At 43.1% G+C, this 25971-nt stretch overlaps 2 protein-coding genes across 3 annotated transcripts in view; one reads left to right on the plus strand and one right to left on the minus strand.

Annotated features, from left to right (window-relative positions):
- Positions 1-25971, minus strand: part of SMIM29 (small integral membrane protein 29) — a 122928-nt gene that overhangs the window by 62125 nt on the left and 34832 nt on the right. For both annotated transcript variants that reach the window (XM_044076547.1, XM_044076548.1), the window contains exons 2-3: positions 8626-8945; positions 6352-6377 (exon numbers count right to left, since the gene is read on the minus strand). In XM_044076547.1, coding sequence (XP_043932482.1) covers positions 6352-6377; positions 8626-8739 — 140 coding nt within the window. In that variant the 5' untranslated portion in view covers positions 8740-8945. The remainder of the gene's footprint in view (positions 1-6351; positions 6378-8625; positions 8946-25971) is intronic.
- Positions 16024-17132, plus strand: LOC122805894 (ADP-ribosylation factor-like protein 6-interacting protein 6). The gene is made up of 3 exons (XM_044076142.1): positions 16024-16060; positions 16472-16697; positions 16787-17132. The coding sequence occupies exons 1-3, from the start codon at positions 16024-16026 to the stop codon at positions 16920-16922; spliced, it is 399 nt and encodes a 132-aa protein (XP_043932077.1). The 3' UTR covers positions 16923-17132.

Consider the following 25971-nt stretch of genomic DNA (forward strand, 5'->3'; position numbering starts at 1 on the left):
GGACCCCTGTCTAGCAGGGCAACTGACGTGATCCCCGGGGTGAATTTCCTATCTCCCATCAAATTGTCAAGGTTCCTTTTGAAGAGAGCCAAGGAGGCGCTCTGCTTGACATGTATGGGCAGTCTATTCCAGAGTCTGGGGATTCTCTGGGTCAGGAACCTATCCCTCCAGCATGTTTTGTTCATTGTAATGACAAGGTTTAGATCCCTGCAGCGTGTGGCTCTGAGGGATTGGGATTTCTTTAAGTGAAGCATGTTCAACAGCTCAGGGTTTGACATGGCCTTGTATGTTAAGCAGAGATCGCCTCCGAGTAGATGATATGCCACAGAGTATAGCTGGAGTTTTTTTTAGACAGTCAGCACAGGGCATCTGCTTTAGGCCTGCGATTCTTTTAGTGAGGTATTTCTGTGGCCTTTCCAGCTGTTGCAGATGTCTTGCGAGTTACATACCAAATGGGGCGTTGTACTTTATAATGGGTCTAATGAGGGATGAGTACAGTGGGACAATGACCTCCTTTTTTTTGGATGAAAAGCCCTTAGTGATGGAGGTGTGCCACATAGAAGGATTTCCTGACTGTTGTGGCAATGTGGTTATCGAAGGCGAGACCACTGTCCACCTGTGTCTCTAAGTCTTTCATCACACTTTCAGTGTTTAGTGTACTGCCACCTATGTGGTAATTCATGGGTACATGGTTTTTCCCAAAGGGGATAACTATACATTTCTTGGCATTAAGCTTGAGCCCATGGCTCTGGCACCAAGCATCTGTTTCTGTAAGGCCCTTTTGTAGAATATCCACATCATTTGGGGATTCAATAATGGCTCCCAGTTTACAGTCATCTGCGAACTTTGTTAGCCAGAGTCCCTTAGTGTTGGCCTGTACTTCAGAGAAGTAGATGCCAAACAAGAGCGGTCTCAAGACTGAACCCTGAGGTACTCCACTTGTCTGGAGCTGGATTTGGAGTCAGCTACTTTTATAGTCTGGGTTCTGTCAGTAAGTCAGTTGGCAACCCATCGAGTGATGTAGGGATTTATGCCCAGCTTAGTAAGTTTATCTAGGATTCCAGAGTGGGGGATGGTGTCAAAGGCCTTGGCGAGGTCCAGATAGGCTATGCGTACCCTCGTCCACAGCTCTGGAGACTGATTCGAAGAAGTTAATAAGGTTCAGGAGACAAGATCCACCCTTCACGAACCCAAACTGGGTGGGATCCAGTGTTTGAAGATTGCCAATGTCTTTGTTTACAAGTTCCATGATAATGCATTCCATGCCCTTGCAGATCAGGCTCGTCAGACTGATGGGACGGTAGTTCCCGGGATCCAAGGTGAATCCCCCCTTGTGGAGTCTGATAACTGTAGCTGTGTGCCACTCAGTGGGCATGAAGCCTGAGGTGTGGCTGTGATTAAACATGACACTTGGGTATGGTGCCAGTTCATTTTGTAGTTATTGTAGTACACAGCCCGGGATGTCATCTGGTCTCATGAATGCTGTAGTCTTTGCTTTGGAGAGTGCGGTTTCTACCTGTGTGGCCATAATTACCGGAATTTGGCAATCTTTTGGTATTGAGATGGGCCCTTTAGAGGGTGAGAGGGGGTGAAGTCGGCACTAAAATCGATCTGCCAAGATATTGGCAATATCCTTGGGATCAGTATATTTAATGCCATTCTGTTGTAGCTCAGAGCATACCTGAGCATTGCCATTTAGATTCTTGACATAACTATAGAATGCCTTGTGGTTGTCTTTGAAATCTTTGGAAATTTTATTTCCGTAACTAGCTTTGGAGGATTTTATGAGGGATCCCAGCTTCTTACTGACGCTGGTAAGGGAGTTTTTTGCATCCTGGAATTTTCCTCTTTTCTGCAACAGTTTCTTTCTTCTGTTGTATAGTTTGTTTATGGCAGGGAACCACCAAATTGGCTTCCTTTTTTTTTGGAGGAGAGCATCTTGGTTCTATTTGGGATGGCAAGATTCATGCACGAGTGGATGTGCTCATACAGTGCCACAGTGTAGGATTCAGCAGTCGAACTTTCAGCTCCCGTCTGCATGGGTATCATGACGTTTGTCAATTCAGACTTGAGTAGCATGAAGTTGGCTTTGGAGAAGTTTTTTTTTACAGAGGTTTCCTTACTGGGGGGTGGGATGTGGATGTCAAGGGTGATTTGCTTATGTCAGATCTGACCAATGAGGGGGTGACCACTGGTGTGGAGCATCTATCTCCCATGTTGGTAATGACCAGGTCTAGGATATTGGAGCCCCTGGTGGGACAATGGATTAGTTGATCCAGGGCACTGGAATATATGAATTGCAAGAACCGTTGAGAAAAGGTATTGATACCCTAGTAGTTTTCCCAGTTAATGGCAGGGTAGTTGAAATCACCCAGTATTAGGGTGTTTGGTTGTATCTTAATATTTTCCAGTATGTTTAGAAAGGTGTAGTGAGAATCTTGGGGCATGGTGGGGGATCTGTAGCATGCTACAATTTGGATTACAGTCTTAACTATTGTTAGTTGCACCTGGAGAATTTCAGATGCATTGTGTTGGGCAGCTAGCCTGGAGGTGTGAATATCCTTGGTGAATATGGACACTCCTCCACCTTTAGTGTTTCGGTCTTGGTTTGGTGGGCGAAAAGTGTGGTAAGAGTTGTAGCCTGGTATCACAGGGGTGCTCTCTGGAGCCTTGAACCAGGTCTCAGTTACTGCACAGATATCGATGTTCTCCATTTTTCAGAGTGCCTCGAGAGACTGCATTTTGAGGTTTAGACTTCTAGCATTGAGAAGCATTACTTTCAGATTTTACATGCTTGTATCTGTTACAGTGGTGGTTTTGTCCTTTGAACCTTGCCTAAAAAAGGCACTATAGGGGTGGTAAGAGCTTTAGTCAGTAACCTGAATCCCAGGGGTGATGGGTGCAGATGACCTCTGGCAAAGCATCGTGTTTTGTCGATCATGTCGTCCCAGGCAGACAGATACTGGATCCCCTTTGAATGACACCAGAAGCTTAACCAATTGTTGAAGTCAGTCATTTTGTCCTTATACTGTGGTATCATTCTGGGCAAAGGCAGGATGCTACTCGGGGCTAGGGTCATACCTGCCTGGACCACATGATCCGAGAGCTCCTCCGTGTCTCTTTTCATGGACCATGTCCCCCTGACTAAGGAGACAAGGGCTATGGACCATGTACCTCTGACTATAAGGAGACACAGGCTACGGACCATGTATCTCTGACTATAAGGAGACACAAGCTATGGACCATGTACCTCTGACTATAAGGAGACAAAGGCTATGGACCATGTACCTCTGACTATAAGGAGACACGCTATGGACCATGTACCTCTGACTATAAGGAGATGCAGGCTATGGACCATGTACCTCTGATTATAAGAAGACACAGGCTATGAACCATGTACCTCCGATTATAAGGAGACAAAAGCTATGGACCATGTACCTCTGACTATAAGGAGACATAGGCTATGAACATGTACCCCTGACTATAAGGAGATACAGGCTATGGACCATGTACCTCTGCAACACAGGTTCTCTCCCCCTCTTACAGCTGAGTGAAATTCTAAGCTTTGTGGCATCTTCCTTGTGAGATCACTCATCTGCATTCATGGCAGGGTCAGGAGGCAGGCTTCATATACGTGGGCCCAGGCAGGAGGAATATTTAAGTATCTGGGGTTGATGAAATCCTGTCTAGGATGAAATATATGTTTGACAACACTCAAATCAAGGTCTGTGGTGAACACATACTCCAGCCTCACTAGCTACCGGGAAAACGGCAGCCTAGGCAGGAGGAATATTTAAGTATCTTGGGTTGATGAAATCCTGTCTAGGATGAAATATATGTTTGACAACACTCAAATCAAGGTCTGTGGTGAACACCTACTCCAGCCTCACTAGCTACCAGGAAAAACGGCAGCCTGTTTAGTGATCAGGTTACACCTACAGTTTTCCACTGGGAGATGCAGCTTGACCCTCCACTTAAAAGAAGGAATGCTTTGTGGCATTCTCCTTGTGAGATCACTTATCTGCATTCATGGCAGGATCAGAAGGCAGGTTTTATATATGTGGCCAAGGGGGGACAGATTTTTAGGTATCTGGAGGTGGGGAAATCCTGTCTAGGATGAAACATATATGTTTGACAGCAGTCAAGTCACTGCCAGTGGCAAAAACCTTCTCCAGCCTCACTAGCTACCAGGTAAATGGCAGCCTGTTTAGCGATCAGGTTACACCTACGGTCTTCCACTGGGAGATGCCCGACTACCGAGAAATCCAAGCCCCTCTCCCACAAGATAAACAAGTTGAGAAACAATCCAAGCCCCTCTCCCCCAAGTTGAGAAACAATCCAAGCCCCTCTCCCCCAAGATAAACAAGTTGAGAAACGATCCAAGCCCCTCTCCCCCAAGATAAACAAGTTGAGAAACACTGCTCATTCACATCTATTTTCACCCAACTCCAACAAAACCTGAAAAATTAGTTTGACCCTTGACCCCGGTGGTTTTGGTCAGGGTAAGGATTCTGTCTCTATGCCACTGGGCCAGGATAACGGGCAAGTCATGACTGGGCAAAGAACTACATTTTGTTACATTCAGAATGCAGTGAGGACAGATAGGGCCCAACACATTTCGGCGATTACCTAGTCTGCAGAGAGGAGCACAATATGGAGACTGGACAGATCACAAATAGTGACTGCTGGAGGCGGAACCCCTATGCCGTAAGTAAAGGATCTTTAAAACTAAGGATTTATTTAAAAAATAAATGCAATTGGCTCCCTAGCCCCAGATTACCAACAAACCTCCCTCTTAAATAGCCTTATCAGACCAATTAATTCCCCCCCAGGGTAAGGGCCCACTGCCTCATTTGTTCCTGTCAGGATGAGAGTCATGTGTCACGAGGGGTCCCACATTAGTGTGTGTGTGTGTGTGTGTGTGTGTGTGTGTGTACATGCATGCCTGCATACATGTGTGTATGTGGTCCCATACCAACATGTGCATGAATATGGATGTGCGTATGTGTGTCAGGATTTTCTGGTGACATGCTTATGTCCCCTCTCTGTGGCTGTGACTTGCACAGTGTGCCTGCACCATATGGCACACATGTGCTTCCACATGCTATGCATGGTTATCACGGTTCTCCTAAGGTTCTCCTAATGGGTTGATAACAGCCCATCCCCCCCACACATAGGAAACTCACATTTCCCCCACACCAGCTCCTCCAGTGCCTGATCAACTCACCAAACCCAGGCTTAGCATTTGGAGCCTCAGGGCTGGCTAAGAAGGGGTATGCTCACAGGCCCTGCACCTTTCCTTGGGTAGATACAGTGCATCTACATGCATTCGGTTTAATGGAGAACTTCAGTAGTGCAGTGTCTTACCACATTTGTCAGTCACCGTTTCTGCCACTGTCCCTAAACCAATCCCCCAGGAGACCCTTAAAGCAGTTTGAAGTCTGTAAGGTACATAGCGGCTAACATAGCCATTTTATTACTATTCCTAAGCCTATGCCGGCATGTGCACACAGTCTGTACGGGGGCGCCCACACAGAACACTCTTACTGCAACAATAAGCTTCTTAACTGCTCACAAAAATAACAGCACTGACAAAAGCCTAATATTTTCATTTTGAACTACAACACACTAGCAGATGGAATTTGTTATCCTTAGCTGTTATTACATCAGCTTCCAAACTTCTCAGTGGATCTAAGGCATCATTGTGGAAGCACAGTTCTTTTCCAGAGGACCACTGATTGTCTCAAGGGGCCCAGTACTGTTAAAATTACAAAAATATAGGAATATATAAACTACGTGGCCAGACCACTGTACCGCATGCAATGTTTTACAAAGAATAAGATAAGACTTCATTCTCCTGTCCTTCTATACACACACTGCCTTCCACGATGGGGTGGGCAGGCTATTTTCACAGTAGCAGCTCACATCTCTCCTCAAACTGGTTGCTGCTAAACATGGATTATTTCATGATGCAAACTGGAAGGTGGTTCTCTGGAAAGGCAGGCAAGCAGAGCTTCATGTAACACATACTAAGCAGGTCACTATGTTTATGCCACTGTTTCCCATAGCAATGCTTATATGTACATATACACATGAGAAGATGTACACAAATGTTACAGAGTCCTTTAGCATTTAAAGCTGATATGGTTTCACCATGTGACTAACACGCATGGCAGCCATTGAAGTGTGGCGTTCCTGTTTTGCAAATTTACCACTCAATCCTTATTCTAATAAATTGTACTAATAACTCAAGCAGGTGGTAGCAGTTAAAGCTGTGACAGCAGTACATTCTAAGCCAGTGATCTGCCCTTTTACATCACTTTTTAAAAAAGAAACCCAGTAAAGCCTTACCGCCTCCTCTTCTGAATGTACATTACCTGTAACAAACAGACAAAATAGGTTTATATATATTTATATTTCTGAATATACATCATCTAAAACAAACAAAATATAGTAACAAAACAGTCCACAATACAAGTGTATGCCACAATTTACAAAAGGGGGCTATAGAATTAAAGGAAAAACTACTTCTATCCACTGCAGCTGGAATTTGTAGTACTTATCAAGTGAAAACAAACCTCAAGCTAGCTTATTCCTCACTAAAGTTCATCACAGCATTTTGTCAGATCTGCGGTACAAAAGGATGACGCTTTGAATGAGACTCAAATGACATGTTCAGGTAACAGCCTGTGCTCTGCAAGAGCCAGCAATGGAGGAAAGGAATACCAGAGCAATGCCTACTCAAATTTTTTGGGGTGGGGACATAATGGAGGGTACATACCCAGAGCACAAGCAAGATGGTAATAGTGGGACAGTGAAAAAGTGGTTTCCAAATTGTAAAGTGGGTAGTCAAATAAGGAGCTTGTCACCCATGTAGGATGGGGTAGCTCCTCCATGGCACCACCTCGTATCCACCTTATGTTGTAAACCCAACACTTTGGCAAATGGCTCAGTATTTCACGGGACGATGGATAGGCCTTAAGGAACTGGCCGGAGGATGACTGCCTTGGCATCTGTGCTCTGCTGTCAGGTGACAGCAACATTTGCAGCTTGTAGCCAAGAGGTCTTCCAAACTGGGGGGGGGGGGGGTGGACCTACTGACCAAAAAGCAGTCAGAAAAGTTAAGTCTCCATTAAGCTCTGGTCGTGGGGAGCAACTTGGCTATTGTGGATGCCAAGGATCCAAAGTCAGTAGCAGGTTCTCCCCCATATCAAAAATTAATGATCAATATCCATCACAGTATTTAAAACATTTAATTTAACCAAAAACAACTACAGATTTGCTGAGTAAATGCCAACCACACAATGCACTAGCAAACTTTTCACTAGGATAGTGATTTGTGCTCATTACCAAGATGTTTCTGTGTCCAGTAACAATCTATCCAATTTATTTTGTTTTGTTTTTTTTTTTAACCAGGAAAGGGTGTGGCAGAGAATCTCCCAGTTTTAGATTACTGCTGGAGACCTTTACTGGTGCAAAGCTGAATGAGCTTTAACCTTCCATCAGATTCATCACCCAGAGACTCCCTACACTATGGAACAGAATCCCAGTCCATGTGAGGCAGAGCCCCTCACTGACTCTGTTCAAGAGAAATCTTGACGAGTGGATGGGAGATCGTAGGTTTACCCCGGGAATCATCTCTGTATCACTGCTGGACAGAGGCACAACAAACTAATGGGTATAGTATTCTCATCCTAAGGGGTGGTGAAAGCCACACACACTCTGGCTAGGCTTATAAATGCCCTAGGGCAGATAGGTTCATAGGTTCATACTAAGCTATTTGTATTTCAGAGGACAGGGATCACCTTGTAAGGAAGTGCAAGGTCAATGGCGCTAGGGAATGACACCTTGACTGCGATCCAGGCGAATCCAGATTTATTACTTACCCAGCTGCTGGGGGAGTTAGTTGGGGTTGAGCAGTTCACCTCCCTTCTTCCATCCTGGTGGGACAGATGGTAGCTTAGTTTGCTGCAGTACTGACACCTAGTGGATAGTAGATGTTATGACAATAGTAGCACAGTAGCCTATACTGGTCAACCAAGAAGTGCAGTGACAAGCTGGAGATGGAACTTTATGTATGTGTGGAAGCATGGATGTGACATGATACATGGATCCTGTACTACAGAATGTTGGCATAAAACTGGTATAGGGAAGCACAGAGCCAGGAAAAATCCTGATGGCTGCCTAGATGATGGAGTTCAATTACTATTTTGTGCCCAAAAGTAACAAGTGAGCCCTGCAGGGAATACAGGGGCTGATGGTCAGCAGGTATGGGGAAAACAAGGACTAAAAAGGAAAGGAAACACAATGAAGTGCCAAAGAACTATCCATTTCAGTTTTAAATGTCATTTTAAATCAACTGAATGATACTGCATTAACATACTGTTAGCAGTTATGGTATGGAATCCGAGTCTCAAGCATTTTTCTAGTAGGCATTCATGAGACAGTATGCAAGTCAAGTGGATACCTGTACTCAGAAATGCTGAGACAGGCTTATTTAATGGATCTGCTGCCCTCTTTCTGGTCAAATGATGAAAAGGAGGCACCCCTTAAAAAAAAACAAAAAAAACTTTGAAACAGGGTGGCTGACTTAGTGAAGGCAGACAGTAATAATTAAACTCTTACCACTGCGACTGTGATTCCAATGAGAGTAACGAGGAAGAAAGGCACCAGGACGTATGCCATCACCGTGTCATTACCGCTGCTAGGAGGAGGAGGAGTGCTGGTCGAGTTAATCATGTTGGGCTCCGTAAACCTCTTCGCAGCCAAAACAATGTCCTCTTCATCAAGACAGACTGTCAGGGGAAAGTGGCTGCAGCCTTGCTGGTGTATCCTGATGACTGTCTATATATAAACCACTCGTGTGACCCACTCATGACATAGCATAGCAGCTTCTGTTCACAGCTTTTCAGTTTTTCCTTCTCCTGGATGCTCCAACAAAAGATCTTTTAAGGGTCAGGAAAAAAAAAAAAAAAAAGTAATTCTCCGCTTCAGGCACTGAACATGGTGGTGAAACATTTCACAATCAATACTTAAGTTTCTTTATCCATGTTTCATTGCTGAATATGTGTATTTTGTGATTTTTAGTACTTTGTACTTTAAAACAAGCTGTGCACATAACCCCTCTGTACAGTTAATGCTGCAGAATTCTGCAGCAGGCTTGAAAACTGCTATCAGTGAGTGATCTCCTGGACATATCTTATTAGTTAACAACTCAGCAATGCAATGACATCTTTGTTTAAAGAAATCTCAGTCTAACAGTCTAATCACATGATTTAGCCACATTTCAGCATGCCACTCTATGTCAAAAATGTTTTTGGTTCTGAGCCTTAGACAACTTCACATTCACAATGTTTGTGAGTGAGGGAAGACATACTACCGCCTGATAATTTATATGGGTAATACTACCCAATTCTTTTTATGATTTGGTGATCAAGACACTCTCTTAACAGATATTATAATGCACAAGCTATGCATTATGTTGCTGAAAGGGGGCAAGCAGTTTATATTACATGATAACAATAAATGTTTTTAGGAAAAATATTTAAAATGGTTGTTAAATCAAGTGGGTTCTGATGCAACTCTCTTATTCAGTTACACCGCTAACTTCTAAATTTCTCTAACATGTCGAAGGGCCAGATGCTGGCGTCCTCTCCTATCCAGTTGGTGAATTTGGGAATATTGAGGCAATGTTACAATTGCCTCATGTACACTGACAACCCTCTCCTCCTCCCACATAACACAAATACTTGCGAGAGATGCAGCTATTTAGCCAAACTGGAGGCTGAGCTCTCTCAACTCAGGACTGGCAAGACCAAACAGGAGGAGAAGGCAACTACACACACCACAAAACCAGTCTCACATATCACAACAATGAATCAAACACATAAACACACAAAGTCATACTCGGAGGCTCTGAGCAAAAATTTACCTAAACAGCAGAGGCCTCCAAAGCAGACATCCAAGCAACTGCCACCTCATGACACACCACAGGCAACACATAAACCACAAAATCAGTGTGCAAAGCAGTCACAGCCCTTAAGGCCAAATACAACACCAAACATACTTGTCATAGGTGACTCCATAGTCAGACACACGGACGTCCCACTCACCAGGCTGAACAAGGAGGGGGTCACAGTAAGCTGCCTATCAGGCACTAGAATCCGCCACATAACACAAGCACTCGGGTCACTCCACAGCAAGTACAAATATGACACAGTCATTGTCCATGCTGGTGTGAACGACCTGAGATGTACCTCCCTGGACTACATGAAGAGAGACATAGAGGAGCTCTCTGATTATGTAGCCCAGGCAGGTATGACCCTGACCCTGAGCAGTATCCTTCCTTCACCAAGAATGATGCCACAACATAGAGACAAGATGATCAGCTTTAACAATTGGCTTAATTTCTGGTGTCATTCAAAGGGGATCCAGTGTCTGTCTGCCTGGGATGACATGCTTGACAAGCCACGCTGCTCGCAAGGGACAGCTTGCACCTGTCACCCTGGGATTCTGGATATTGGCTAAGGCTCTTGCCACCCCCATAGTGCCTTTTTAGGCAAGGCTCAAATTCTAAACCTACCACCCTAGAAAACAAAAATGGGAAGAAACTAAGGGTAATGCTGCTCAATGCCAGAAGTCTAAATCTCAAAATGCACACACTCGAGGCCCTTCTCAGTATGGAGAACATCGATGTCTGTGCTGTGACTGAAACCTGGTTCAAGGCTCCTGAGAGCACCCCGGCACTATCAGGTTTTACCTCATATCATGCGTTCCGGCCCCAAAAAAGGAGGGGGTGTATCCATATTCATCAAGGATACCCACACCTCCAGGTTGGTGGAAACGCACGAAGCATCGGAAACCATCCAGGTGCAATTAACCATAGGCAAAACTGCTCTACAATTTGTAGCATGCTACAGGCCACCCTCTCAAACTCAGGAACCCCACACAGCCTTCCTGAAGACACTGGAGGGTATAAATGTATCTCCAAACACCATTATATTGGGTGACTTCAACTACCCGAATATAGACTGGGAACATTACTCAAGCCCCAACTTTCTAGCCCAAAGGTTCCTGGAGTTCATAAATTCAAATGCCATGGAACTAGTCACCGTTCCCACAAGAGGAGAAAATATACTAGATCTCATCATCACAAACATGGGGACAAAATGCTCCACACCGGAAGTATATCCCTCATTGGTGAGATCAGATCACAAACTTCTCTCACTGGAAATCCACATCCCGCCCCCCCCCCAAACAAAAAAGACCACAGTGAAGAACTTCTCTAAAGCAAACTTCACACTACTCAAGACTGGTGTGGTATCCTTCAAGGCCCCGAGCCAGTGGAAACCACAACCCAAGCTGCAGAAGCCCTTACAAATGCCTTCTACGAACACCTCCAGGACTGCATGGATCAGGCAATCCCCAATAAAACCAAGACTCTTTCCACCAAGGGCAAATGTCCAGTCTGGTGGACCCCAGCCATAAACAAACTTTACAATAAGAGGAGAAAGCTGTTACATGATAGAGCAAAATCCATAAAAGAGAAGACACCCTTGATCATTATTAGTAAAAAATATGAGCACTCATAAAATCATCCAAGGCCAACTTTGAGAGAAAAATTGCAATAGATTCAAAAGACAATCATAAGGCCTTCTTCAGCTATGTTAGAAACCTGGGTGGAAACTCCCAGATATGTGCAGAATTAGTCCAAAATGATACAAAAATCACTGAACCCACAGACATTGCCAACATACTGGCAGACAGGTTCAATGTAAACTTCACCCCCCTCTCCCCCCCAAAAGGAGAGATAACTATCCCAGCGGAGTGTAGCCTCCCAGACATCTCAAATGCGCAGGTGAAAGCTGCTCTCTCTAAAGCTAAAAACACAGCATCAATGGGACCGGATGGTGTCCCCGGCTGTGTGCTACACGAACTCAACGAGGAACTAAACCCGCATATATGGCAGCTGTTTAATCTTAGCCTTACCACAGGATACGTGCCCAAGGAGTGGCGTACGGCAACTGTGGCCCCACTCCACAAAGGCGGTACCTCTACGGACCCTGGAAATTACCGCCCCATAAGCTTAACAAGCCTGGTCTGCAAAGCTATGGAGAGGATCATAATGGAACTCATAAACAAAGACATAGGGACTTGCAGACATTGGACCCGACCCAGTTTGGCTTTGTCAAGGGCAGATCATGCCTTTTGAACTTGGTCGACTTCTTCGAAACAGTCACCAAGGCCATTGATGAGGGAAAGACAGTCCATACAGCCTACCTTGACCTTGCAAAAGCTTTCGACACAATACCCCACTCGGGTATTATAGAGAAACTTACCAGCTTAAATGTAAACCCATATGTCACAAGATGGGTTGCAAACTGGCTAAAGGACAGAACCCACAGGGTTAGAGTTGCTGGTGCCATGCCAGACTCCAAGCCGGTCACAAGTGGTGTCCCACAGGGCTCAGTCCTTGGCCCCCTGTTGTTCGGCATTTACTTCTCAGAAGTACAGGCAAACATAGGAGGACTATGGCTGACAAAGTTTGCAGATGACTGCAAACTGGGCGCCATAGTGGAAAGTACATCGGACACAGATATCCTTCAGAGGGGTCTCACGGAAACTGATAACTGGTGCCAGAGCCATGGCCTGAAGTTAAATGCCAAAAAATGTATAGTCATACCCTTCGGGAAAATCAAGGTAACCCCAAGCTACCATATAGGTGGCAATCCATTAAGCACAGAAGAGGTTATCAGGGACCTGGGGACCCAGGTTGACAGTGGCCTTTCTTTTGACACTCACATTGCTAAAGTGGTTAGAAAGACCTTCTACATTGCCCACCTGATCATGAAGGGATTCACATCCAGATCAAGTGAGGTCATTGTTCCCCTGTACTCTTCACTTATCAGACCAATGATCAAGTACAATGCCCCATTCGGGATGTATCTCACCCGACACCTGCAGCAATTGGAGAGACCCCAAAAGTTCCTCACCAAAAGGATAAAGGGACTCCAAAATCTGTCATATGCTGCCAGACTGAAGAAACTCCAGCTCTATTCAGTCGCATACCGCCTGCTCAGAGGTGACCTGTGCCTGACATACAAGGCCATGTCCAACCCGGAATTAATGGACATGCTCCACCTCAAAAAATCCAAATCTACCAGATCCACTAGAGCAAGCGACTTAAACCTTAGCACGGATATAAATAGGACATGCTGGAGGGATAGATTTGTCACCCAGAGACTCCCTATGCTGTGGAATAGAGTCCCGGTCCATGTGAGGCAGAGCACCTCGCTGGCTCTGTTCAAGAGAAATCTTGACCGGTGGATGGGAGATCGTAGGTTTACCCCGGGAATCATCTCTGTGTCACTGCTGGACAGAGGCACAACAAACTAATGGGCACAGTATTTTTTAACATAAGGGGTGGCGTAAGCCACAAAACTTTGGGCTAGGCTTATAAATGCCTTAGGGCAGATAGCCTAGTATAAACCTATGAACCTATGGACACAGATCTAATTCCACCCCAATGCCAACATCTCAGGTCTGACTAACAGCCTGATCGGAATGACAGTGAATGTTAGTAGCCTGCTCTCCTCACCCGTGGGATTGAGGATTAGGGCACATGATTCCCACCTCCCTCGGCCAGGCATTTTCACCATGAGACAGTGTACACAGTGCATGGATTTATCAGAAGTGTGTACTGTGCCCTTCACACAAGTAAAACTAAACCCCTCCCCATGGCTCCTGAACCTCTGCTGATGGCCCGTCTCCTCCCACTCCTTGTCGTCAGGTTCGGTGCCCAGCAACCCTCCCCGATATGCTACAACCATGCACACCATCCAGAAGGGTGCTGGAAGCAGCTGGGTTTGGGGTGTGATATGAGGGCATTCAGTGCGTCTTGGGGAGGGCAACAGAAGGATACAAGGATATAAACCTGGTGTTGGTGAGGATATCAGGAATGACATACTGTGGAGGGGATGAGATGATATATAATAAATCTTGAGAATGGCTAAGCATGGAAGGGGGATTTGAGGACTAGGGGAATATACTGGTAATGATATGGTGGGGAGGGATAACCGTATGTAAGAACAGACAGGTCTTGGAAATCGCAAAGTATGAAGAGGAAATTTTAGGACACAAAATGAAACTTGGGAATGGTAAAATGTGGAGAGACAATATGAGAATACACAGGTGGTCTTGGTGAGGGCTAGCAGAGTGAGGAGGGAGTGTGATGTTACACAGTGGCTCTTGGGAATGGCAAAGGATGAAGTGGGATATCATGATACACAATAGATATAGAAGAGGGTCTTGGAAATGGTATGGAGCAAACCAGGATGAAAAGATACATGGGTGGGCTTGATAATATCAAAATGTGGAGGGGGGTATTAGAATAAACACTGGCTCTTCAGAATGGCAAAGTGTAGACGAGATGTGAGGATTCACAGGGAGTCTTGGAAAGGGTATCAGGAATGGCATATTGGGGGAGTTAGTAAGGGAAAGTGACGATATACAGTGAGTCTAGGGGTGGTACTGAAGTTGTTGCAAAAAAAATAAATAAATCTTATGCATATGAAATAAGCATACTTTTCTTTTTATATATGTTTTTTTAGCGCTCTCCTTAAAGAGTACGCACTTAATAGACACCCATGCTAACAGATCTTCTTTAACAGACTTGAGTTAATAATTATTGCTTATTTTCATACCCTAGCAGCCCCAATGAATTGTCCTTTTTTTCCAAGTAGCAAGGAACTTTGGTGATTGACCCACAGTTACAAGATACACGAGTAGGAAAGATGAGCTGTTTTGCAGTTTCCCTATTATTTTAAATTTTCATGAGTAAAAGCAGGTTATTTAAGCACATAGGCTGAAACACAATAGAGAAACGTGAATGTTAGAATATGACATAATGACAGGAATGGTAGAATATGACAATGACAGGCAAGTAGGGTACGATAAATGTAGTTAAGTGCACTATTTAAGCAGTTTGATAGGGTATGTTAGTCATCTTAACTGGAGCTGTAACAATGAATCACAGTAAAACTCCTACCATGTGTACCTGACTATATAGAATATATATGTCTCATCTGGTGCACTGTCTGCATTGGACTACTATTCTTCTAACACCTGGTGATGACAAAGCGCTTTACCAGGTGGGAAGCTGGATTCCGGAGGATGCATGACTAGACATCTGGCACACATCTGCAACTGCATGTCTGCGTTTGCACCAGCTAGCACACACTACATGAAGAAATGCACAGGGAGAAACTAGGAAGGGAATGGAGCAAATATCCTTCTGTGTTCCAGCCCAGTGCCTGTCACTGGTTTTGCCCCACACCGCAATTCTGGTCGCCACCACTGTACAGCCTCTGAGCTAAGAAACCAGCGTACCTACAGCATGGCCGGCCTTAGGCATAGGCGAACTAGGCGACCGCCTAGGGCGCCTTACAACTGGCCTTGTAAAGGGCGGAATTTTATGAATTTATTTATTTATTTTAACAATGTACTTTTGATTTTGATCTTCTCGCCCTTCACTTAGAGACAGGGCCGAGAAGAAAATAACAAAACCATAGGGCGAAGGGAAGGGGGAAGCGCCCTCCCACTTTGCATCAGGTTGCCTTCAACAAGTTAAAAAAAAAAAATTGCCGCCCATCACGCTTATGCGTCAGTGAAGAGAGGGGTTAAGGTCATCATGCGTGCACGTGTGGCTGTTCCGATTCAAAACAAGGTAAGTGGAAGCATGAGTTTATGTGTAAGTTAAGCCGTTTGTTTCTGTATGCGAGAGAAAGGGTGTGCGGGTATGTATTTGTATGTAAACTAAATTAGTCATTCTGTTTGTGTGTGTGTGTATGAGTGCATCTGTGTGTTCTTGCTTGCTGTAACTTGTTTTGAGCCATCGCAGTTATGAAGAACTGTGCCCACTGTCAGAGTATCTGGTTAGTGTATTTTTCACACAAGCTTATTTTGCTCCCTGCTGTGTACAATGTTGGTTTGCTTTTTAAGTACACCCCTAGCTAGCGATTCGCGATGGCGATTGGATGTGCTGTAGTACGGATTGTGTGCCGTTGAGGAAGGGTGGGAGAGCGGTAGAGTTAACTTGAGAATTTGGGAAGGAGGAAAGTATTTGGAAGGTACTGGGGGTTATAAACAGGGACACTATGTTAAAAACTTTTATTTGCAATCGGTACTCATTTTAAATTACAATTATTATTTTAGTATACGTCGTTAGTATCTGTTGTTCCCTAGCCTTATTTAAGTATATTTACTATTTTTTTTCTCTGTTTTGGTGAAGTAAGCAGTACCGTTATTGAAACTAATATATTTCATGATGTCCCGAGTGCTAGACGTTTAAACTCCCGGCAGGTTGCCCAGTCTTATTCAGAGACCTGGAAAACTGGTCATGGTTTTAGGACGTCTGACAACGATTTGATGGAAGTAGATGAGCTCGAGGAACCGAGATATCAGCCTAGTTAAGATGGGAGCATTGCTACACGCAGCTCTGTAACGTACCTAACAGGTGTGTCGCTGCCTCAAAAGTCTTATGCTAAGAAAAATAAATGGCCAGCTAGAATGTGTTCACTTCTCTGTTGCATTGTAGTAGTAACAGTGATTGCGATTCTTTTGGCCATCTGTTATCTCATTCTTAAAGATTTGCATTCTGAAAAGGAGAAAAACGAAGAAGGCATAGAAGTAGGCGTTCTCGGGTTTTGGACTTTGCTGGTTCTGGCTGCTGTTGCTGGTATGTCCTGCTGCATGTTTTCGTGGTGACCTATTTTGATTAATTTGAACCAGGAATGTTTCCTCCTACTCCCCTGTCTCCAGCAAGATTCAGGAAAATATCAGGACATTCTTTCCATATTGGATACACTATGGCGATATTGAATGGCATCATGGCAGCCCTTACTGTCGTGTGGAGTCTTAGCTAAGTTAAAGTTGCTATGCCAACACTGAATTGGGAGGTGAACCTTCAGCACAGCATAAAGGGAAAATTATCAAGACTTTTGAGGGCTTTCTGTTGCTTCTGCTGCTGCCTTTATTCAAACAACACCTGTGTGCCTTTGACATTTGCAGTTTTTTATATTTCAGAATTGAATAGGGTATGTGGATTATATAGTCTGAAGATTTTAAGTAATTACTAGCAGATTGACTACTTTTTAAGGAGGGGGTTGTTGTACAATAGGACCAAATAAAAGGAACAGAGATGTACTTTTGATGCACTGAAAATATATGCTTGCTATTTTATGAATAGCATTTTAAAATGTAATGTAATCATTTGCACAAAATTTTGAGGCTAAGCATTTTGACTTTGGGCTAAGAAATGTATATTTTTTTATAAATGTGCTTTTACATACAAAAAAGAAAGAAAAAAAAGGCTTATAAATGCCTTAGGGCAGATAGCCTAGTATAAACCTATGAACCTATTTAGTTGTCTGTGTAACTTCATTGCTTGTGTGAGTGTTTCCTGAGAAAGCTAACTTTTGAATTGCCTCTACCAGAATACTGTTCTCTGTGAAAATTGATTTTTGTGTTGTTTATATGCCATTGTTTGTTTTCTGTCTGATTTGCAGTATGTTATTTTATTTAAAATTCTTTTTCCTTGAGTATTAAAAGTTTTGGGCAGGGGAAGCAATTAAAGCTTGTCTCACTGATAAGTTATAGGAACTAGAGAAGGCTGATTTGTGTATGAAAACTGGGAAGACATTGACCCGTAGTAATAATTTAAGATTAAAAGAAAGCATTCTAAGGCAGCGTTTCCTCAAACGCTGGGCCATGTCATCAATTTTACCAGGCAGAGGTTGAGAACCACTGCCTTAGAAAATAGAAAGAACACTTCCAGCTCATTCAGTTTACGTTCTGCTGACTCCATGTTACTTTTGCACTTCCTGTTCTATGCCAAAAACACAATCCAGTCAGAACAGACACTAGGATTTTCTCAAGCCCAACAATAAATTATCCAGCTGCTCCACCTTCCACAACCAGAGGTAGTTTTTCAATCACATGAAGGACCTGTGCACCTTTTAATCCACTCATAATTGTCAGTTATGAAACGGGGTGGGTGTTGCCGAGACACATCCAGTAAAGTAGCTGTGAACTGCAGAGAGGGGGAGATAGACTCTAGAGATAACTGAATACCAGATAATCAAATATTAATGTAGCTGTTTCATTATCCACCTACTGTGCAGTGCCTGCCCAACTGGAGCAAGCAAAGTTGTTTTGTGGCATTTGCTGTTTTACTGTTTGTCTGTGGGGAAATTAGGTTATAATTTTAGAAAAATAATTATCCAGAAATGTGCAAATCTGGATCATATGAAATTGCATTACATAATTATAAACATGTACAGTAACTTGTTGATTAGTGTTGTGTAGAATCTGATAGCTGAAGAGAAGTGGTCAGGCACCAGTAGTGGAGAGTGGTCCCCAGGTGTTGAGAACTTTACATAAAAGAGAAACAGTTTTGTTTCCTTTGGCATGTTTTATGGTTGTTAACAAAAGGTTATTGTTGCTTTATTAATATGATGACTGTGGAAGCCTGTCAGGAGGATTTGTGGTTGTATTATTCATCTGCACCAGCCAACCTAGTTGAAACTCCTGAAGGTAAAAGAGTGCAGCCACTTAAAAGTATGAATGGGGAGACAAAGAATATGAACTATGCCCAGGCATCTAGGCACAAAGCATATCCTTTATTCCATCAACCATGAATAGGAATCAGCCTGTAGCACAGCTGGATGAGATTTCATGAGAGAAGAGATGGAATCAATCACAGATTATAACAGACATGGGCTCACAGCTCTAGGGGCAATGGCCAGTGTAGGAGTAAAGCATTACAATTGCTTAAAACAGGGATACTACAGGCCATTTATCTATTCACTTGCTAATTTATGTAAATAAGTGCCATGTTTCTTTCAATAGATAGATAGTTAAATTGTCTGCAACATCCCATGATGAAAGCAGCCAGAACTGCAGCACCCTGTGGTAAGTCAAGGCAATTAGTCAGTTCATGGGGTTTATGCTCCTTGACAAAGCAGAACATCCAGGGTTGCTGTACAGGAATGGTTGGTAACAATCAAAACAGTAGCAGTAGCTGTTTTTGTTACAGTAGCCTGAGGTAATGTATTTTACCTACAATGCTTTGAGGCAACCAGGGTTGGGTGTGTGTGTGTGTGTGTGTGTGTGTGTGTGTGTGTGTGTGTGTGTGTGCGTGCGTGCGTGTGTATGTGTGTGTGTGTGTGTGTGGGCAGTAATATTGGTGGACTGTAATGACAGAAGTCTTGTGTTTTTAATAGAACTCCAACAGCACTCATCATCTCCCCGATCCTGTGGTCAGGCTGCTGAGGATCACCTTCTCTGTATTCTACCCTGGGTACTCCCTCCCTGCCTATATACTCAAAAGGAAGAACAACTGTTTTTACCCAGAAGAACTCCCGAATGTTTTGCCTGCTAGCCCTGGCCTACTACTAAGCAACATACTGCAAGGACTCCCTATATCACACTGTGTATGAATTATTCTACCCTGGGTACTCCCTCCCTGCCTATATACTCAAAAGGAAGAACAACTGTTTTTACCCAGAAGCACTCCCGAATGTTTTGCCTGCTAGCCCTGGCCTACTACTAAGCAACATACTGCAAGGACTCCCTATATCACACTGTGTATGAATTATTCTACCCTGGGTACTCCCTCCCTGCCTATATACTCAAAAGGAAGAACAACTGTTTTTACCCAGAAGAACTCCCGAATGTTTTGCCTGCTAGCCCTGGCCTACTACTAAGCAACATACTGCAAGGACTCGCTATATCACACTGTGTATGAATTATTCTACCCTGGGTACTCCCTCCCTGCCTATATACTCAAAAGGAAGAACAACTGTTTTTACCCAGAAGAACTCCCGAATGTTTTGCCTGCTAGCCCTGGCCTACTACTAAGCAACATACTGCAAGGACTCCTATATCACACTGTGTATGAATTATTCTACCCTGGGTACTCCCTCCCTGCCTATATACTCAAAAGGAAGAACAACTGTTTTTACCCAGAAGAACTCCCGAATGTTTTGCCTGCTAGCCCTGGCCTACTACTAAGCAACATACTGCAAGGACTCCCTATATCACACTGTGTATGAATGTACGTAGCCAAAGAAAATACCTCTGTACTCATTGCCTCGCTATTTATTATTACCCATTTGTCTGATTGTATGCCCTACTGAGAGTGCGTTCCTTACAGCAGCCTACCACGCACCATTTACTACAGCCCCCTCCTAATGCCATACCCTTTTAATCACTTAGCTCCACCTAAGGCCTATTTATCACTTTTTACCTCTATCCCTTAGTATCACTTTCTACTACCACTAGGTGGCAGCACCCTATCACTACATACCTAGTAAGAAACTAGTTCTTTACTGGTCTCTGCACCTATTACTGTCTATGCTTTCCATTTCTATTTAACAAATATACATACTCCCTACCTTTTTTCTGGTTTTTTACATCCACTCTCTCCCTGCTATATCTGACATTCTCTCTTTCTCACCTTCTTACCTTCACCTCTGTGTTCCCATATAGCATACAATACCTACCCACTTACCTTCTTTACTGACTCCTGTTGCTGATACTTTTTTCTCTGATCCTCTAGTTTGGATTGTTCCAACCCGCTCTGGGCTCACTCCGCTCCCCTACCCTACCCCCATATCCCACCCACCCCCAGTGCATCTACACTTATACTCACCTAACCACTCCTACTTCCTCCCTATTATACCCTCCCCTTCCCCTATATCTATAATACCTCCCCCTTTCCTCACCATCTTCTACACCCCTATAATTCACCTCCTCACACATCACACCTCCCTTCATATTTAACAACACAATATTTATTTCTAATCCCTTCTCCCAACACTACATATTCTACCCTAGCTAAGCCTCAAAATGCTTACAAATATTCTTTCATTCACAATCCAACTATTACTACTTCTAAGCCTTACTTATATCCACTACCTCTCCCAGCCCAACATCTAAATGACACACCATTACTTCACACAACCAGCTCACTCCCTTCAACTCACTTACACTCATTTGTCTCAATCTCCTCTGGACTATATCCCACTTATACCCATCTATTTTTTCACTACAAACTATCCTCTACTTATAAACACTGTAACCCCTCTTTAACCATCAATATCTACTCAAACCTGAAAATATACAATATACAAACAAGACAATCCAAACATCTCATCAACATAATCCAACACCTAACAACCATACTACTATCTGGAGATATACACCCTAACCCAGGCCCAAACACTACTTCTCCTGCATCTAAATCCATCCTATTTGCTTCTCTAAATGCCCAAAGCGTAGTTAACAAAATCCCCAATCTCCACGCCTGGCTTCTTAACAACAAACCTGACATCTTAGCTATTTCTGAAACCTGGTTAAAACCTCACATGAAAGATATTGAAATAGTGCCACCAAACTACTCTATCATCAGAAAAGACAGGGCCACAAAAAGGGTGGTGGGGTAGCTCTACTCTACTCATCCACCCTTTCCATTACTCCCTACAACAAACCCATTCCTCACTTCTCCAATGCTGAACTAGTTCTAGCTCTGTTTCAATTAAATAAACACAAACAAATTTGCATAGCCTCACTTTACATCCCCCCTGGAGATAATACCTCTATACTTGAAGATATCCTATCTTGGCTTTCTACCAATATCAGTAATGAAACCATTCTCATGGGAGACACAAATATCAATTGGTCTTCCATTGATTCTCCTACACACCCTCTAAACATCAACCTATATAAGTACTCTCAGCTAATCAACCTGACTACCAGACCCTCTAAAGACTTCTCCAGTGGCACTACCCTAGACTGGATATTAGTCTCTCACCCCCACTACTACACTGATAGTGGAACTCTCCCTCACTCCCTCAGCGACCACCTTCCTATTTTCACTAGACGACTTCCATCTCCATTACATGTAACTCATAATTACATCACCACTGAACCTTAAAACTTCAACCCAATAACCTTCTCAGACTCTAAAATCAATAAACTGGAACTCACTAAAAACACTACCATTGGACAATGCAGTTGCACACTTCAATACAATTTTCCTTCATCTACTGGATAGTCTTGCCCCCATAAAAACCAAAAGAATACGAAACAACTCCATGGCTAACAAAAAACACACTAACTGTCATGCGATGTAGAGACAAAACCTGGGCACAGTACCAAAGATGCAAAACTCCAACCACCCTTATTGAATTCAAAACACTTCGCAATTCGTAGAAAACTTATCACAGCAGATCGACAGAATTACTTCTCCTTACTCCAAAACAACCACAAAACCAATCCTCAGAAATTCTGAAAGGCATGAGTACCCTTCTAAAACCTGGCACAGGAGAAAACCCAACCCCAGACCCAAACGCATTAGATATAGATCTAGCTACCCAATTCAACTCTTTTTTCATAGACTCTATTACCAAACTAACCACATCCTTCTCTAATAACACCTCACCCCTGCTTCTGCATCCCCTCCTGTCATCCCATACATCTCCAACCACTCAACTTCCACCATTCTCCCTAAAACCCATTCCTACTTCTACCATAAGAAAACTCCTGCAAAACTAAAACCATGCACCAATGCTCGATAACATTCCCTCATCCTTCCTCAGCATAGCAGCAAGCCATTGCCTTCCCAATCAGCATCCTAATCAATCGTTCTATCCAGGAAGGGCTTGTACCCAAACTCTGGAAAAGGGCATTCATCATTCCCCTGCACAAAGGAGGCAATAATAACAATATTACTAACTTTCGTCCCATTGCCATTCTCTCTCCTATATCAAAAATTCTAGAGAAATGTATTCATCTTCAACTCCTTCAACTCCTTCCCTATCTCATAGATAATAACTTACTAACTCCCACACAACATGGATTCAGACCCGGCCACAGCACCATGACCCCTCCTTTCCTTCCTGGAAACTGTGAATAAAGCCAGAGATTCTGGCTCTACTGTATCTACACTCTTTCTTGACCTCTCTAAGGCCTTTGATACCATCTCTCATAACCTTCTCCTAACTAAACTATCCAACCTAAACCTATCCCTTTCCTCTCTCAATTGGTTCACCAGCTATCTCTCCAACAGGCAACAAGCTGTCAAGTCGAAAAAGCCATCTCCTCTTTCCTTAACACACCCACTGGCGTCCCCAAGGTTCCATTTTGGGTCCTCTCCTCTTCAATATATTTATAAATGATTTCTTCCACTCATTACCCCATGCTAAACTTATTCAATATGCAGATGATTCCACAATTATCTGTTCAGCCACATCCATCCCTGCTCTCTTAAAACTGACTCAAGACGCCTTTTCTACCACAGAACAGTGGATGATGGACAATCATCTAGCACTCAATGCATCAAAAACCAAACTTATGGTATTTACCCCCTCTAAAACCAACACCATTGATAGAAAAATAATTTCCATCACTAGTCAGAATAACACACCTCTTGAACTGGTATCTGAAACTAAACTACTAGGAGTCCTGATTGATGACCAGCTTAAATTCAGTAACCACCTACAACTAAACATAAAAAAAACCCACCAAAAACTTGGTATGCTCTATCGACACAATCGATTCCTCACTAGATCTACTAAGCTCACTCTTGCTACTACATTTCTCATCCCTTCCCTCCTTTATGGTGCGCCTCTGCTAACAAACCTACAATCCTCTCTCAAAACAAAACTGTCCTCTTGTTATAATAAAATTGCCAAATTTTCAACTAGCCACAAATCATCTACCCATCACTGTGTCTCTCTCCACAAACTTAACTGGCTAGAGCTTCCCAACCATCTCTCCTACACTCAGCTTACCTTTGCTCATAAACTAATTTTTCAGCCCTCCCTCTGTCCCTCTCTCAGCTCTACCTTTAAAATGCACCTGCCACAAAGACTCCTAAGATCTAATAACCAAAACCTAATAGAACTGTACAAGCCCCATCACTCTCCAGGACAAAACCTCCTGTCCTTTGCCCTGGCACGCCTATGGAACTCCCTTCCTCCCTCCATCCGTATCACCACCAACCTCCCTACTTTTAAAAATCACTGCACTCACATCTAACATCCTCATGGGAATGCTCCTGCTCCCACCCTCCTAGCCTGTTCTTCACTTCTTATGGGCAGCTTTACCATATATTACCAGACACCCAATCATAAGCCAACTGTAATGACATCTTATAATTATTTTATTCTATTATTTCACTCAAGAAACTATATATGTACTGCAGCAATAATTTAATGTAACCTTAACATTTAAAAAAAAAAAAAAAAAAAAAAACACAAATATATTATGTAAATGATTAATCTTTGCTTTATCTTGAACCCTCAAATTTCCACAATTGTAAACTACTGTAATCTTTTTGTTTACCAATGTTTTAAAGCTTTGTCTTTCACTTACAAATTATTGTAATTGTAAATTGAAAAATGATGTAATCTCTTTTGTAACCTTTGTTTTGGAGCTTTTCTCCCCAGGACTCCATTGAAAACGGGTTCTTATTGGCCCAATGGACTATCCTGGTAAACCAACTGCTAATAAATAAATAAATAATTGAGTGGCCTTTTATTTTTGACATATTTTGAAATGGGTAGTTATTGGTTCATACATTTTGTTTCATTGCTTATTAAACAAATGTTTAAAACTACAAATTTAAAACATATTCTAACAAGCGGTACTGTATTATACAAGGAATATAATTTAGTACAATCAGGAAAGTGAATCCAAGAATAAGTACGTGTATGCATGGCCCTAAAAATGTGTGCAAGGAGTCTGTTTTGAAAACAGCCCAAAGGTAAACTTGGTTCTCCACTAGCCAGATGCATTACTATGAATGTGGATTTTCATGCCATTTCAATGAATGTGAGTTTCAAGGGCAGAGAAGTTTACTGCTCATGCTATAAGTCTCTCTTCATTGTAAGACTCTATTGTTTATTTAGCAAATGGCTGTCTGTTTGTGCTATTTTATTTCAATATCTGTAATCACTGTAGAAGCGAATAAGAGAACAGTATGCATGGTAACTGGTGAGAAATAACCAAATAATGGAACATTGGAGTGGCTGAGGTGGGGGCTGCTTCTGGGGGGAGGGTGTTGCTGCTGGAGTGGCTGCTCTGGGGGGGCAGTCTGTTACCGTGCTATTTGACAATGATCTGGCTCTGGTATTTAAAGTAGAAAATACGTATGCAAAGGTAGTTGCAGTTTAACTACATTACAATGTATCTTTTTTTCCCTATGCATTGAAATAATTTAAGGAAATGACTGGGGTGGCTTTCTTGGGGAATGACTCTGTGGGTGTGGCTCAAATAGGGGTGTTTCATGAGTGTGGAGTGGGTGTGGCTTAAGGGGCGCCAGAACACTACTTCGCCTAGGGCGCCATTTCAGCTAAGGCCGGCCCTGACCTACAGCAAGGTTACAGGCAGCACTGACAAGAAGATATGAATGTGACAAAGATGGTCAGTTTTACTACCCCCCCGTAACTAAGCTGTGAAACAGCAACAATCATATTAAGCATATGCAAAAGAAACTCAGCATATTCAGATGGTCATACCATGTTGCTCTGAAGCCATAGGTCATAAAAGGAATGGTGTCAACAAATCAGGAAAATTCCAAACATGTCCCATGCTATGAAGGATGGCTATCGGGAAAGAGAGAGAAAAATTACTAATGGACTACAGAACTGGAAACAGAAGGCCAAAGGTTAATGAATGTGAAATCAAAATGGAATAAGACATGAAGCCATTGCCTTGCCAACTGCTCAGTCAGCAACCCTGAAGTACAGAAGAACAGGTAACACCTTAAAAAGCTTATTCTAGTGCTTAGATATGCTATAGAATAATGACATGAACAAGGCTGCTACTGGCAACTTATCTGTTCTATTTTATTTGAACACACACACAATCATTTTCTGGAGGCTGGTTCACCAGTTGTGATACAACAAA

Source organism: Protopterus annectens, chromosome 7.part0 (genome assembly GCF_019279795.1).
Source record: "Protopterus annectens isolate FY-2018-M chromosome 7.part0, PAN1.0, whole genome shotgun sequence".
In the NCBI taxonomy this organism is placed as follows: Eukaryota; Metazoa; Chordata; order Ceratodontiformes; family Protopteridae; genus Protopterus; species Protopterus annectens.